A 12,336-nucleotide genomic window follows, 5' to 3' on the forward strand; every position below is an offset into this window, starting at 1 on the left:
GATGTGCAGTATGTGCAGTGTGGGCAGGCTTATGGTGTTTGGCTTCCCTCCATGTTGCCAGCATTCTGATCACCCTGATCACCAGCAAAAAAATGAGGACATCTGGTGGACCACCACCAGCAGATGAGCCAACCCATTCTCATTCTGAAGTAGTCAAATACCGTTGCTTGGCCTTACATGGCTGTATGATACAGTACCAGGTGCCACCAGATTATAACACTGCCCAACAACAATATAACTTAAGGAGCTCAAAAGTCCATGTAGGGTGAGAGGGAGGGGTGGTGAATGGGTCCAACAAACACTAGACTTTCACCCAGGAGGCCAGCGTTTTCTTGCCACATGAATGTTGAGCCAAACAATGATGTTTTTTCTACATTTAATTACGTGCATTAGTTGCACAAGGAAATAGACATAAATATGAGGTGTTCTACTGAAGTAAGACTGTACACATCTAACACGCAGAAACTTTCCTGTGAAAACGGAAGTATATTTTGAAAAGACACAAGACATGTAACAGCACCCAGGATACATAGCACGTCACATGTAGATGTGAAAGATTCAGTGACCAAATGGCGATAGGTGAAGAGTTGGGAATGAGAACATGTTCGATGAGCACAGACTGCCAGGCACTGGCAACACACAGGGAAGCCAGCCAAACACCCTTTACCTGCACACACTGTGGTGACACAGAGCTGGTTGAAAGCGGCCAAAGTTTCCCTTTAAGCTTCACCAAACCTCCTCTCTTGTCAGCTCACTCAGACAACATTGCACACTCAACAAGCCCATTGCACAGCCTTCTCTCCTTCTGGATCCAATGCACGGATTCTGTTGCCTGGAGACTCCTACAGAAACAGGAAGTTGTCTATTTTTTTATCTTTTGACATTTGTTGACTTCTCTACCAAACATTTGCATGCTCAACATTTGAAAGGAATGTGTTAAGTATAATTCTTTTAAGACGTGGCAGGAGTAGGGAGGCGCCCCAGCGTCTGCCTGTGCACAAAATAGTTCAAAGACACGTTTACATGGTATAAAGCAGGACTATAGGAACCAACAACATGGTCTCACGTCACAGACACGTAGAAAGACATACACATAGAAACACACACTTACAGTACACATGTAGTACACTGAGACACTTAAAACAATGGCTTCCTTTTCTACGTACATTTTCTTTGTGTATACTTTAGTATACATGTTTAAAGATACAAGAATGGTGAAGATTTACAAACAGATATGCAAATATCATTTTTCTTTTCTTTTTTTTTTACTGAAAACAAACATGAGACAGTTAACTTATTCTCTTTTTTTCATTTGAAGTAATTATTGCGATCTAAACAATATGGCTTTGTCTAGTGAAAAGTCCTATCTGAGCTAGAAAATGAAAAAAAAGAAAATGTTTTTATAGTGCTTCATCATTAGTCTTATTTATCCTTAAAATTATTTTTAGTTACAAACTCATGGAACAATGTATTAATCATACACCGTCGATAACTAACCACTGAGAAGCCACCAGATAATTTAGGAACAACCCACATGCTTTATCGATAAATGTCTATATAATTAGGTAGTTTCACTAAATAGAGATCGTTTCCATTTACAGTACGTCTACTTAAATGCTATATGACAAATCACTATGATATTTTGTTGGATTAAGAGATGCAGGATGCAGAGTATACGCAGCTCTACGTGAGCTCTTCAGGCAGTGAGAACCACTTTTTCTCAGGCTCAGTCTACAGTTACATTGTCTGGTTTAATTCAGCCACTGAATACTTTAGAGGACAAAGGATCATTTTAATGTATTGGTGGTCTTTGGGATGCATGCACACGCTGAACAGGCTGTAGGGTTTCTCCCGCAGGCCTGCAGGTCGGACATGCACGTCTGTGTTTCAGCGGTGACAAAAGAAATAGTAAGATCTCACCAGCATTTCTTTGGTCTCGATGTTGATGAACTTTGATCAAGGTAAACTTATGCATTAAAAGGTGAGGGAAAGGGTTAGCTCAGCAAGTCACACCATTTCAGTTGCATTAAAATAAACTGGTAGCATATTCACAAAAACTAAAAAAAAACCCTGGAGGTTGTCTGGAGTTTGCATTCATGTGTGAAGAAGAAAAAAACATCAATAAACAGTTTAAATAAAGAGACACTTAATAGCAATCAGATAGTCGAGTGCTTGACGTTACCAATCCAAGATGACGTGACAGGAAATGACAACATGCAGAGTAGCGGCTACCCTCTCAGTGGTCGATGCTTTGATTGTCTATGGGGACCTCAAAAATCATTTACTCTGAGCTCTCTGCTTTTTTTTTTTTTTGGACTGAACAGCGGAGATTTATTTTTGAAAATGGGATTCAAACAAGCTAAGAAGATTCCTGCATGGATGAGCAAATTAAAATCTATTCCAAAGAAAAGTCATATACTGACGAGTTCTCGACAGGTTCAGGATTTTTAATTCTATTTTCCTAGCATGATGGCAGTGTTTCCAGCTGACAGGCTCCAGCTTTTGGAAAACTAGGGGTGGAAATAGGAGCCAGATAAAATGTTTTCGTCAGCAAACAGTTCTCTGGAAGCTCGTAGCCATGTAGCTAACAGTGAATTATGTTTTTAAATTGTTTTTTGGACTGTTCAGTCTTCAAAACTTCATCTGGGATTCGCAGAAGTAAAGAAAAACCCAAAATACGCCAACTGGCCAACTTCATATAAAACACGTTATTTTAAAAGTGTCGGATGTTGTGTGGTAAGGGTGAGGCCTCCATGCTACCAACACCTGTACACCTGACTGAAAATTAAACCCTCATTTACAATCCTCTGCCAGAGGAGATGGTATGAAGGCACAGGTCCTAAAAACTCAAATGTGATTTATTTATTTTTTCAATATAAAGACCTACAGCAGGTTCATAAAAGTAGAAAACACCCACTAAAATAAAGACAACATGCTCCATCTACTGGACACATGGTGGCAGTGCCATTTTGAAAAATCTCAGATCTGTCCACTGCTCTTCTTTAAGGGAATACTGTTCTCCGTTGGTCACCATCGGCAACAGATGATAGCCAACTGATCAAAATGTCTGATCTGAATCAGGTGTAAAAAGAGCAACAAGGACAGGACATAGACATACGAATTGTAAGAAATGTGCTGAGTGGCAGTTGAAAAGTTGTACGGCAGTTGTGGCAACAAAAAAGGAGAAGAATGACGCAATCGTCGAGGAGTAGAAAAGAAGAAGTAAACGATTTCTAGAAAGGCAGTGTGTAGCCTCTAACAGTTTTGCAAGAACCCCCCTCCCGAATCTGTGTCGGCGTCTACGTACCCTAAATCTACACTCAAGCCCAACCCCCGCCCCACCCCCAGTCTCTCCTGCAACACTCCACCCTCTCCACCCGACAGAAACTTCCCGCCCCGCAGCCTGGCCCAGACCAGACTGGACCCTGAATTTAGGGATCCTTTTATTTGTTGGGGTTTTTTTTTTGTTTTACTTCTTGAACATGTCCTGTAGAGGTCCGGGCAGAAACTTGAGGACGGTGTCGAGGATGCTCTCCTCGTCCTCTTCGTCGTCGTCTCCGCAGCCCCGAGGGATCGCCTTCTTTGGGCGTGTCAGTGAGCCCTCGCAGGCCTGCTCCATGGCCGCCTTCTCCTCCGCCTCCTTCTCCTCCTTCTTCTTCAGCCCATACTGAACAGAGAGAGGACAAGAGGTGATACGCAGGGAAAGAGCATCAGTAACAGACAGTTTAGCAGTTAGCTCAGTGGCTGCAGGTTTAATGATTTCGATGCAATCAGGAGTTGCAGTGATGTACGTTATTTAAGAAAAAGTAACAGAGTCAATATAGCTGCAATGCCCTCTTTCTATCATGGTGTATTATTAGGAGTGTTTAGAGTCTTTCCCACTGCACAAAAAACCCCACTTACACCCGTTACCATCTGGCTTTTGTATGTAATGGGAAAGGTGACAACTGGCATTCACATCCAGGTCAAATGACTCTGCAATAGTCACGAGTATTTATCAGTTTCAGCTCCCATCAACGGTGATGGAAATACAACAACAGGGTGAACAAGATGCAATGACGTGGCACCACAAAATACCGTCTCTGCTCAAGCAGCACTCAAACATCGATCCAAATGAGTCTGCACTAAGTTTGAAAGAGAGATGGAGAAGATATATTAAAAGAAGTAACCACTGTAACATTGTCCTTCAGGCCTTCATGCTGTTTTCTACTGTTCACTAACCTGTTTTCCTGCCTGTCTGTGATGTCATACTTGGCACACCAGGGAAAAAAAACTAAGGTATGCTCATCTGCTGCAGAGCCATGTACACAGCTCTAGTCTACTGGCAATGGGAAAGGAGTCTATCACCTATTTTTAGCTAATTTTCCTGTGTTAAAAAAAACTGTATGCACATGCTAACCACAATAATATAAATAACCAGCGGCAATTCATCAGTCAATGAGAACGTGTGTGTGCGTGGGCGGGGCATAAGCACATACAGCCAGCAGCAGCAATGAGCTCAGACCGTCCAATTCACACTGCTGCAACTTTTCTCTGCAACATTCTAAAATGGCTTTATGAGCGGATGCTCCATATCTGAACCTAGCTGAGTCCGCACATATGTGTCCACACTTCACACTTCACTGTGACCTGCGTGGTCAGACAGTGATCAGATATGTTACCATGCAGATTAAGTGTATAACCTGTCAGTGAACAGCGCTTATAAAACATGTTTTCTGTACAAAAAGTACAAACGTAGGAAGAAAGCAGGTACTGAGCCATCTTTGAAGTGGTCACACCTCCAGTATGTGATGATCTCGAGCACACAGATGATACTGTGAGCTCACAGCTGATGGGTACATGGCTGATTTACTTTACGTATCTGCTTTATTTTACTGTGACTGTACAGTTGAGGTTTGTTATAGTGACGCTGCTCAGAGAGCTTAACAAGTCCACCACAACGACAGGAAGTTTGTGAAGAATTATGTCTAGACTCAGGTACCTATTGGTGAGTGACAAGGACAGGTGTTGGACACTTGGTGTAAACTTGAGGCTGGAGGTCACTTGAAGCATGTTTTTGAAACATGTTAGCAGAGACATGAGACAGACGTCACTCTGGTGCATGTGAGTCAGAACGTTAAAGGATCAGTTAAACCAGAGGAGACTTTCTACCTTGTCCCTGATGGTCTGCCGTACTTTTTCCCTCTCGGCCTCCATGCGGGCGTGTTTGGCCTTCCTCTCCTCCTCCTGCTGCCTCAGCGCCTCCTGCCGCTCCTCCTCCTTCTTGGCTGCATCCGGGTCCTTCTCCTCCTCCCCTCCCAGCATCTTACCCATGTCTTTGGTGGCCCCTGGACAGAAAAGACACAGATATGGGAGGTAAAAACAGACTGTCTGTGCTGTTTAACTGACTCTCCCACCGTGACAATGATTGCTGGTAAAATACCTGTTCGTGTTTGTCATAGAAACAGTCACAGTGGCTGCTGCTCAGTGGTGGACTAGCCATCTGGCTAACAAGACAAATCCCACGGGGGCCTCCAAATCGACAGGCTGTCAAAAAATCCATAAAGTTTTTACCTGCTGTCCAGACCTGTCTATGTGTTTATCAGCCCTGTCTGTGTGGCTGTCGTCAGGGGTGTGCATGAGAGCGTGCTGTGTGTGTGTGTGTGTGTGTGTGTGTGTTCTGGATCTGGGCTCACTAACCAGTTAGGGGCAGTCATTACCACAAAAGTTGGTTTCGATCCGATACCAAGTAATACAGGGCCAGAATCGCTGAAATTGATACCAATAAGATTTATAAGTTTCTATTATTAAAAGCGACTGTATTGTCATGTAGGAGAAATCACTGTGTCATGATTCATAAGGTGAGTCCCACACGGGTCCCAGTTTGAAAAGCTGCACCCACCCATCCTCCACGTCGGTGACCAATGTGACAACGAGGTCAAAGGTTCCACTTGTGTCAGTGACTTTCAAAATAAAAGGAACTGCAGCTTGATAATAGTAATTTAGATGTCGGAATATTACACATATACTGCACATCTTTTTATTTGTTTCATTCTGAAAAATAAAAAATATATTTGTGTGATGACTCACTGCCCGCCCACATCGAGGTCATTTTTTACCTGTGCCAATACCCGTGAATTTATATGTATTAGTGTTGTCACGGTACCAAAATTGGGACCCACAGTATGATACCAGTGAAAGTATCATGGTTCTGAGTAGTATCAGGATACCACAGCGAAAATGAGGCAGATGTGCCTTTTGTCATTTATAAAAAGATAAATCACTTTTCTATAATACATCACTGATATTTCAATGGAATAAATTACTTATTGACTCATTCATACTTCAAAAACAGCATCAGTGAGTGATTAACATAGGGGGGATCAAAATAAAATAAATAAATGAAATAAGAATCAACCAGCCACCCTCCTCCCCTGACAAGTAAAGAACAGTCCCTAAAGTGCGGTGAGGTTTGTGGGCCGTTACCTGCCACAAAGAGAGAAATGTGAACGGCTCGTTTCTCCTCTGACACGCCACATACCTGTGTGCCGCCACGGCTCGGCTGTTCAGGTACTACTGGGCAGTCATGACGCCAACGAAAGAGGAAATTACTGGACCTGGAGTTGGACTTCTCCGTCGCCGGTAAGCCGTTATCTTGCGCCACGGAGCACTATGGCCGCCGTATTTGGCCGTATTCCTGTCTGTGACCCCCGTTCAACCCACAACCGGCAGCATTCACCTTTCGTTTCTGCTGCTGGTTGAAATCTGTACTCGCACAGCATGCTCCTGAATGATTTCTTTTGCTCGCACAAAACTATTTTTAGACGCAAATGCAAGTGAAATGCTCGCACCGTAGAGCTCTGTGGAAAACAAATCACTGCCGACAAGTTAAAAGAAATAAATAATAACTTTCACTGCTCAAAGATACTCGATAGCTCAGCTAATACCTGAAATGTCACTGGAAAACAAACCACTGCAGCAGCTCGTTGAGTGCCAGGTGGCCAGTGCACGCCATTATTGGACGGTGCATGGACACTCACTCACTCTTGCGATTTGACTTTGAACTTATTCCACAGTAGTGGTGCCAGAGGTGGGTAGTAACTAGTTACGTTTACTCAGTTACATTAACTTGAGTAACTTTTTGGATAAATTGTACTTTTCAGAGTAGTTTTAATGCAAAATACTTTTTACTTTTACTTGAGTTATATTGTTTTAAAGCAACAATACTCTTACTTGAGTACAATATTTGGCTACTCTACCCACCTCTGAGTACATAATTACATATATATATATGTACAGTATATATAAGAATATACTTGTGTTTCTTGTGTCTTGATTTATGTTATGTTTGTAAAGATTTAATTTATCTTTGTTTTAGTTAAAGGGGTATCGTTTAAAATACATGAATTTGCAGATTATTATTTTTGATTGATTTATTACGTTCATGTTCTTATTTTACAAATAAATCAGACGTTACTCAACAGTTACTCAGTACTTGAGTAGTTTTTTCACCAAATACTCTTTTACTCTTACTCAAGTAATTATTTGGATGACTACTTTTTACTTTTACTTGAGTAATATTGTTCTAAAGTATCAGTACTCTTACTTGAGTACAATATTTGGCTACTCTACCCACCTCTGAGTGGTACCGTGAGGTACTGTAGTACTATGGTACTCCAACATTATGGTATCATAAGTACTGTGGAGTTTTAGTACCGCGGTCTACCGTTGGTACCAGTATACCATGCAACACTAATATATATACATAATATGCAGTCAAAATGTGTAGGCACACCGGGCTAGTCAGTGGAACTAGGCTTTTAACTGATGTTTTATGGTAAATTATTTTGTCTCTATTCAAGTTAGCAGAGGGCTAAACGTGAAGTCTGTGGCGACGCTCTGCCCACAGAGCATCTTAACACATGTCAATGTCATGTTTTTATTTTAGGAGATCTTTTCATTTGTTTTCAGTCAGTAAGAATGTGAGATTTGTGCTGTTTTACTGAAAGATAATAAAAGAAGTAACAGCTATAATCTCTGGAGTGCTATTTACCGTAAAACATGACACTAAATGTGATAAATGTTTGCATATTTTCTGCACTGTATGTAATCACAGTTCCCCTGGGTCGGTCCCAGTAGAAAAGTCCAGGGCTGAATGTGTGTCTCAGTACATCACTGATGCTGCAGGAGCATCTGCCGACAGGTTTGGATACTCAGAGGTGATCATCAACCCTGGGCTGTGGCACTGCTGCAGGCAGGGTTGAAACACTGATTCCTCCTCCTGTGTTACTGCAACAGATCCAAACTCATGTGGACCACACTGATATAAACATGTACACTGACACCCACGTCTGTCAACTGTGACAACACTGAAAACCCTGTGCGTTAGCACTTCTGAGGATTATGTGGCGGTGGGGTTTCCTGAAGATCCTCGAGGCGTCTTAGAAAACAAGACGGAAGAAGAAAAGGATCCAGCTGGAAACGCTTCAAAGATCCACAGAGACAGAAGCAGGCGCACTCTCCCATCTGCTGTCGGCCATCTGTCAGCACTACCTGTCCCCTCCACGTCCACCTATTCTCTGAATTATTAACCACAGATTCATGGACGTGGTCTGAAATCTGCTGAATGAGTTTATGACAGGCTCGTCAATTTGAATACAGCAAAACTTCTTACAGCCTTTTTTGGAGGCATCTCTCTGATGCTTGAGCATGTCAGAGTATTTGCACACGGTACAACACCTGCCCTTAAATTGTGTTTAAGGTGCCTGGTGAGAGCAGATTTGGATGGTTAAGAACGTTTGATGCATCTGGAGTGGACTCCTGTTATATTTTCTCTTACCAGAAAATTAAGAGAAACTCAAGAGACTGTTGCTGTGTGAGGCCCAGTGTCTGTTTTACTGCTATTAGGCTGTCTGTATATTTACTATGTGCATGAAGTAACAGCCTCTGGATGTTTAAGGTTTAATGCCTTGCACAAAGGCTCCTCTGCCTCCCCCAGCTCACCTCTTTATCAGTGACAGAAGTGAAAGCGACTCCCTCCGGCCTATCGATGTTGCTGCTGTTACCTCCGTCTGATCGATAGTAAATACAGGACCACCTGAGCGTGTATGAATTATGGATCCTCAGGCAGAGAGAAAACTTCATCTGGGTATTGATCTTTCTCTCCGGCGCAGCTGCGAGGAGAGCCTGGCTGTCGGCCTGCTCTGCTGTCCAGCGTCTTTCTTTAGAATAAAGGCAAAATGTGTTTCACTGCTGAGGAGATTATTTGAGGGACGGCTGTGAACAATGGAGAGCTGTGTGTTTTCTGTGACTGTATCCCAGAGATTACATGTGCTGGAGAATCAAATTCAGCTGACAATTATCTTAATGCCCCCAAAGTTAGCGGGTTATTATATTATTTTATTTAACCCTTATTTAACCACAAAAGGTCCCATAATATTTTTTACCCGTTCTCAGTCTGCACTCGTCAAATACTACTGCTTGGTCACTGATTTCTGCATCAGACACCTACAAAAAACAGGCATCCTTTTGCAGCAGTATGATTTTGCCATTGCCACCGGATGGTGTCAGTTTAAAGGCGCTGTATGTAAGAATGTGGCCAAAACGGTTACTGCACTCAAATTCAAAATACTGCTGCGAGTCGTGTCCACCCCCCCTCCCCTTACAGATTCGAGGCTGCTGGACAGCGGCGCGCTGGAGACTGATTTGTTTGCCCATGGGCGGCTGCCGTGACAGGGCCACGTCGCCGCGTCCTTGATCTTCGGTTTTCCAAGCAAGCCCGGCTTCTCTGCTGCTAACGCTGCTGCTGGGATACAGCTGAGGAGGAGCCGGCTGCTAATGCTATGTACTGGGACACTGCTAACGCTGCTTGCCGTGCTGCTGTAGCTCAGTCATAACTGTAACTGACGCTGAGACTCTACTGACTGTGTGACTGGTAGACGGCGGTGGGTGGCGCAACAGGTCAAAACACAAATTCAAAACATAAACATGATTTGCAGACCGCAAAAATGTTTTTTAAATGCGAATATTCTGGCTGTACTACTGTTGTCGGTGAGATCAGTATGTTATATGAACATTATTCCTTAGTCTCTGTGACATATTAGGAGGATTTTATGACTATTTGCTTTAGATTTCTTACATAAAGCTCCTTTAAAATACCACGGGACAACAACTCAATTTAATGACCTAGAAAGTCCGTAAAGGACAGAGGGGAGGGGCGGTGGGTGGGTCCAACAACACCGGACTTTCACCTAGTAGACCAGTGTTTGCTTCCCTTGTTTTTTTCTAAACCTAACCACTGCATTTGTTGCACAGTAAAATAAACGTAAATGCGAGGTGTTTTACCTATGTTGTAAGTTTATTTTGAAACTGTACATTTCCTGTGGAAACCGACGTGTATTTTGAAAAGATGCTATGCATTAAACAGATGTAAATTCACACGGCGTCCCAGAACAATTGTACCCAGGATACCTGGCGGATCATACGTAGACGTTAAAGTCGACTGACCGGGCGATGACATGTGACGACTTGGAAGTGAGAATGTGAAGAAGATGAAGAAGAAAACATACGTGATGCTTAATAAACGCTGGCACACATCTATGCATATTAGAGCTACGTTATGTCGACAGCTTCAGAAATAAGGAAGGTGGACTACTGCAACAATTACATTACATATAACAAAATTCCATGACTTTTCCAGGCCTGGAAAATGTGATTGTGAAATCCCATGACTGTTCCAGGTTTTCCATGACCGTGGGAACCCTAAATGATAGTTATTAGTTTGATATATAAAGTGGATCTGCTGGTGTTTTCAGTCTGGTTTCTGACCAGTGTGGAGGTTTAGGTTTGAAACAGAACTGAGAGTTACTGTTGGAAGCTCGTTAAACATTAATGGTTCAGTCATTGCTATTGATCACCAGCCCGTTCACTGCTCAGATATATTGTGGTCATTCGCCGTTATGTGGCAATAAAAACCTGATGTATTGCCTCGTTGAGCACACAGGAGCCGATGGAGAACATTTGTGAAGGCGCAGAGTGAATTAGTCTGAAGAAATGTGTGGTTCCCTCCAGGGTTGGTGAACCCAGGGGCGTCCAGTCCTGTCGCTCTGCAGCACACTCGTACAGCGGCCTAATTACTCTGCAGCGCTGTGTGGTGGCAGCAAACCTGAGGATGACGAATTAATGCTTAGCTGGAGGGGAAGGGGGCGGTGAATTGTTCCCCAGGACTCACCGGGGAGTCGGGTTAAGGTCAGACTGTCCGCTGTGTGTGTGTTTAAACAGTCAAACACACACCATATGGACTGGACCACGTGTGTGTACAAACGCCTTCAGAGCAGGTGTGCACACATACAGTAACACACGCTGCTGTTCTGTTATCTGTCTGTACAATTCTGACTCTCAGTGATAAATAATTTAAACAGAGAAAAACGATCAAGATAAAATAAAATAAAATTCAAATCTTAAATTATGAAGCAAGGTAAAAAGAAATGTCTATAAAATATGGTCCATATGCAGTTTATTATTTCAGTCAGTGTTTATATTATATAGTATGTAGTTTTTTATTCCAGTAAGACCAAAAACCTAAAGCTATTTATAGTTTTTGACTTTTCCCTCTATTGCAAGCATTGGAGAGCTTGATAGTTATTCGATAGCTTAAAAAAATAAATGAGTGTTGAAATACAGTTTAACATCACTGGGACTTTTAATACTGCATGTATCACTCCACTTTACGAGTATTCTGAGCCGTTAATTAGCCAACATTAAGGGTCGTCGTGACAAAGATGAACATATTACCACAAACATTTTTATTAAATAATGAATGGAGGTGAGAAAAGGACGAAGGGATGTAAAAAAGCCTTGACACTTCACTGTAAAGCTGAAAACACACCAGCGCTGTGCGTCATGTGATATGTGTAAAGTGCCCCCCTCAGCACACACCGGATGCGTCGCACTGCAGCTCGTTAACACTTGTTAGCATTGTCTTTATAATGACGGGATTGTGGGTCGTTTAGCTCGGGATATTTCTTGACCTCAACAACGAGTCTCTCGACATCCAGTCATTTTCACACACGAGACGCAGCGATAGGGCTGTCAACGAATATTCTAAATTCGAATTTAAATTCGAATTTGAAAAAAAAATGGACCTTCAAATGTGAAAATTGATATTCGATTGTGGAGAGAAAAAAAAAACACCACCGCAGCTGTCCTCTTTGCAAGTGGGCGTTGGCATCAGATGCGCATTTCTCGACAAGCAGTTCTGCTCCCAGCTGTTGTCTCTGTCATCCGGCTTGACACATTCGCTCGCAGCTCACACAGAAAATAGACCAGACGCCGAAACGATTGCTGCAGGGCGCGAGC

At 42.7% G+C, this 12,336-nt stretch overlaps 1 protein-coding gene across 1 annotated transcript in view; it reads right to left on the minus strand.

Moving 5' to 3' along the window:
- Positions 1–2,456: 2,456 nt before the first annotated feature.
- Positions 2,457–12,336, minus strand: part of LOC117261041 (complexin-2) — a 54,524-nt gene continuing 44,644 nt past the window's right edge. The window contains exons 3-4 of the mRNA XM_033633238.2: positions 5,152–5,327; positions 2,457–3,667 (exon numbers count right to left, since the gene is read on the minus strand). Of these exons, the coding sequence (XP_033489129.1) occupies positions 3,470–3,667; positions 5,152–5,327 (374 nt within the window). The 3' untranslated portion in view covers positions 2,457–3,469. The remainder of the gene's footprint in view (positions 3,668–5,151; positions 5,328–12,336) is intronic.

The sequence above is a fragment of the Epinephelus lanceolatus genome, chromosome 7 (genome assembly GCF_041903045.1).
Source record: "Epinephelus lanceolatus isolate andai-2023 chromosome 7, ASM4190304v1, whole genome shotgun sequence".
NCBI lineage: Eukaryota > Metazoa > Chordata > Actinopteri > Perciformes > Serranidae > Epinephelus > Epinephelus lanceolatus.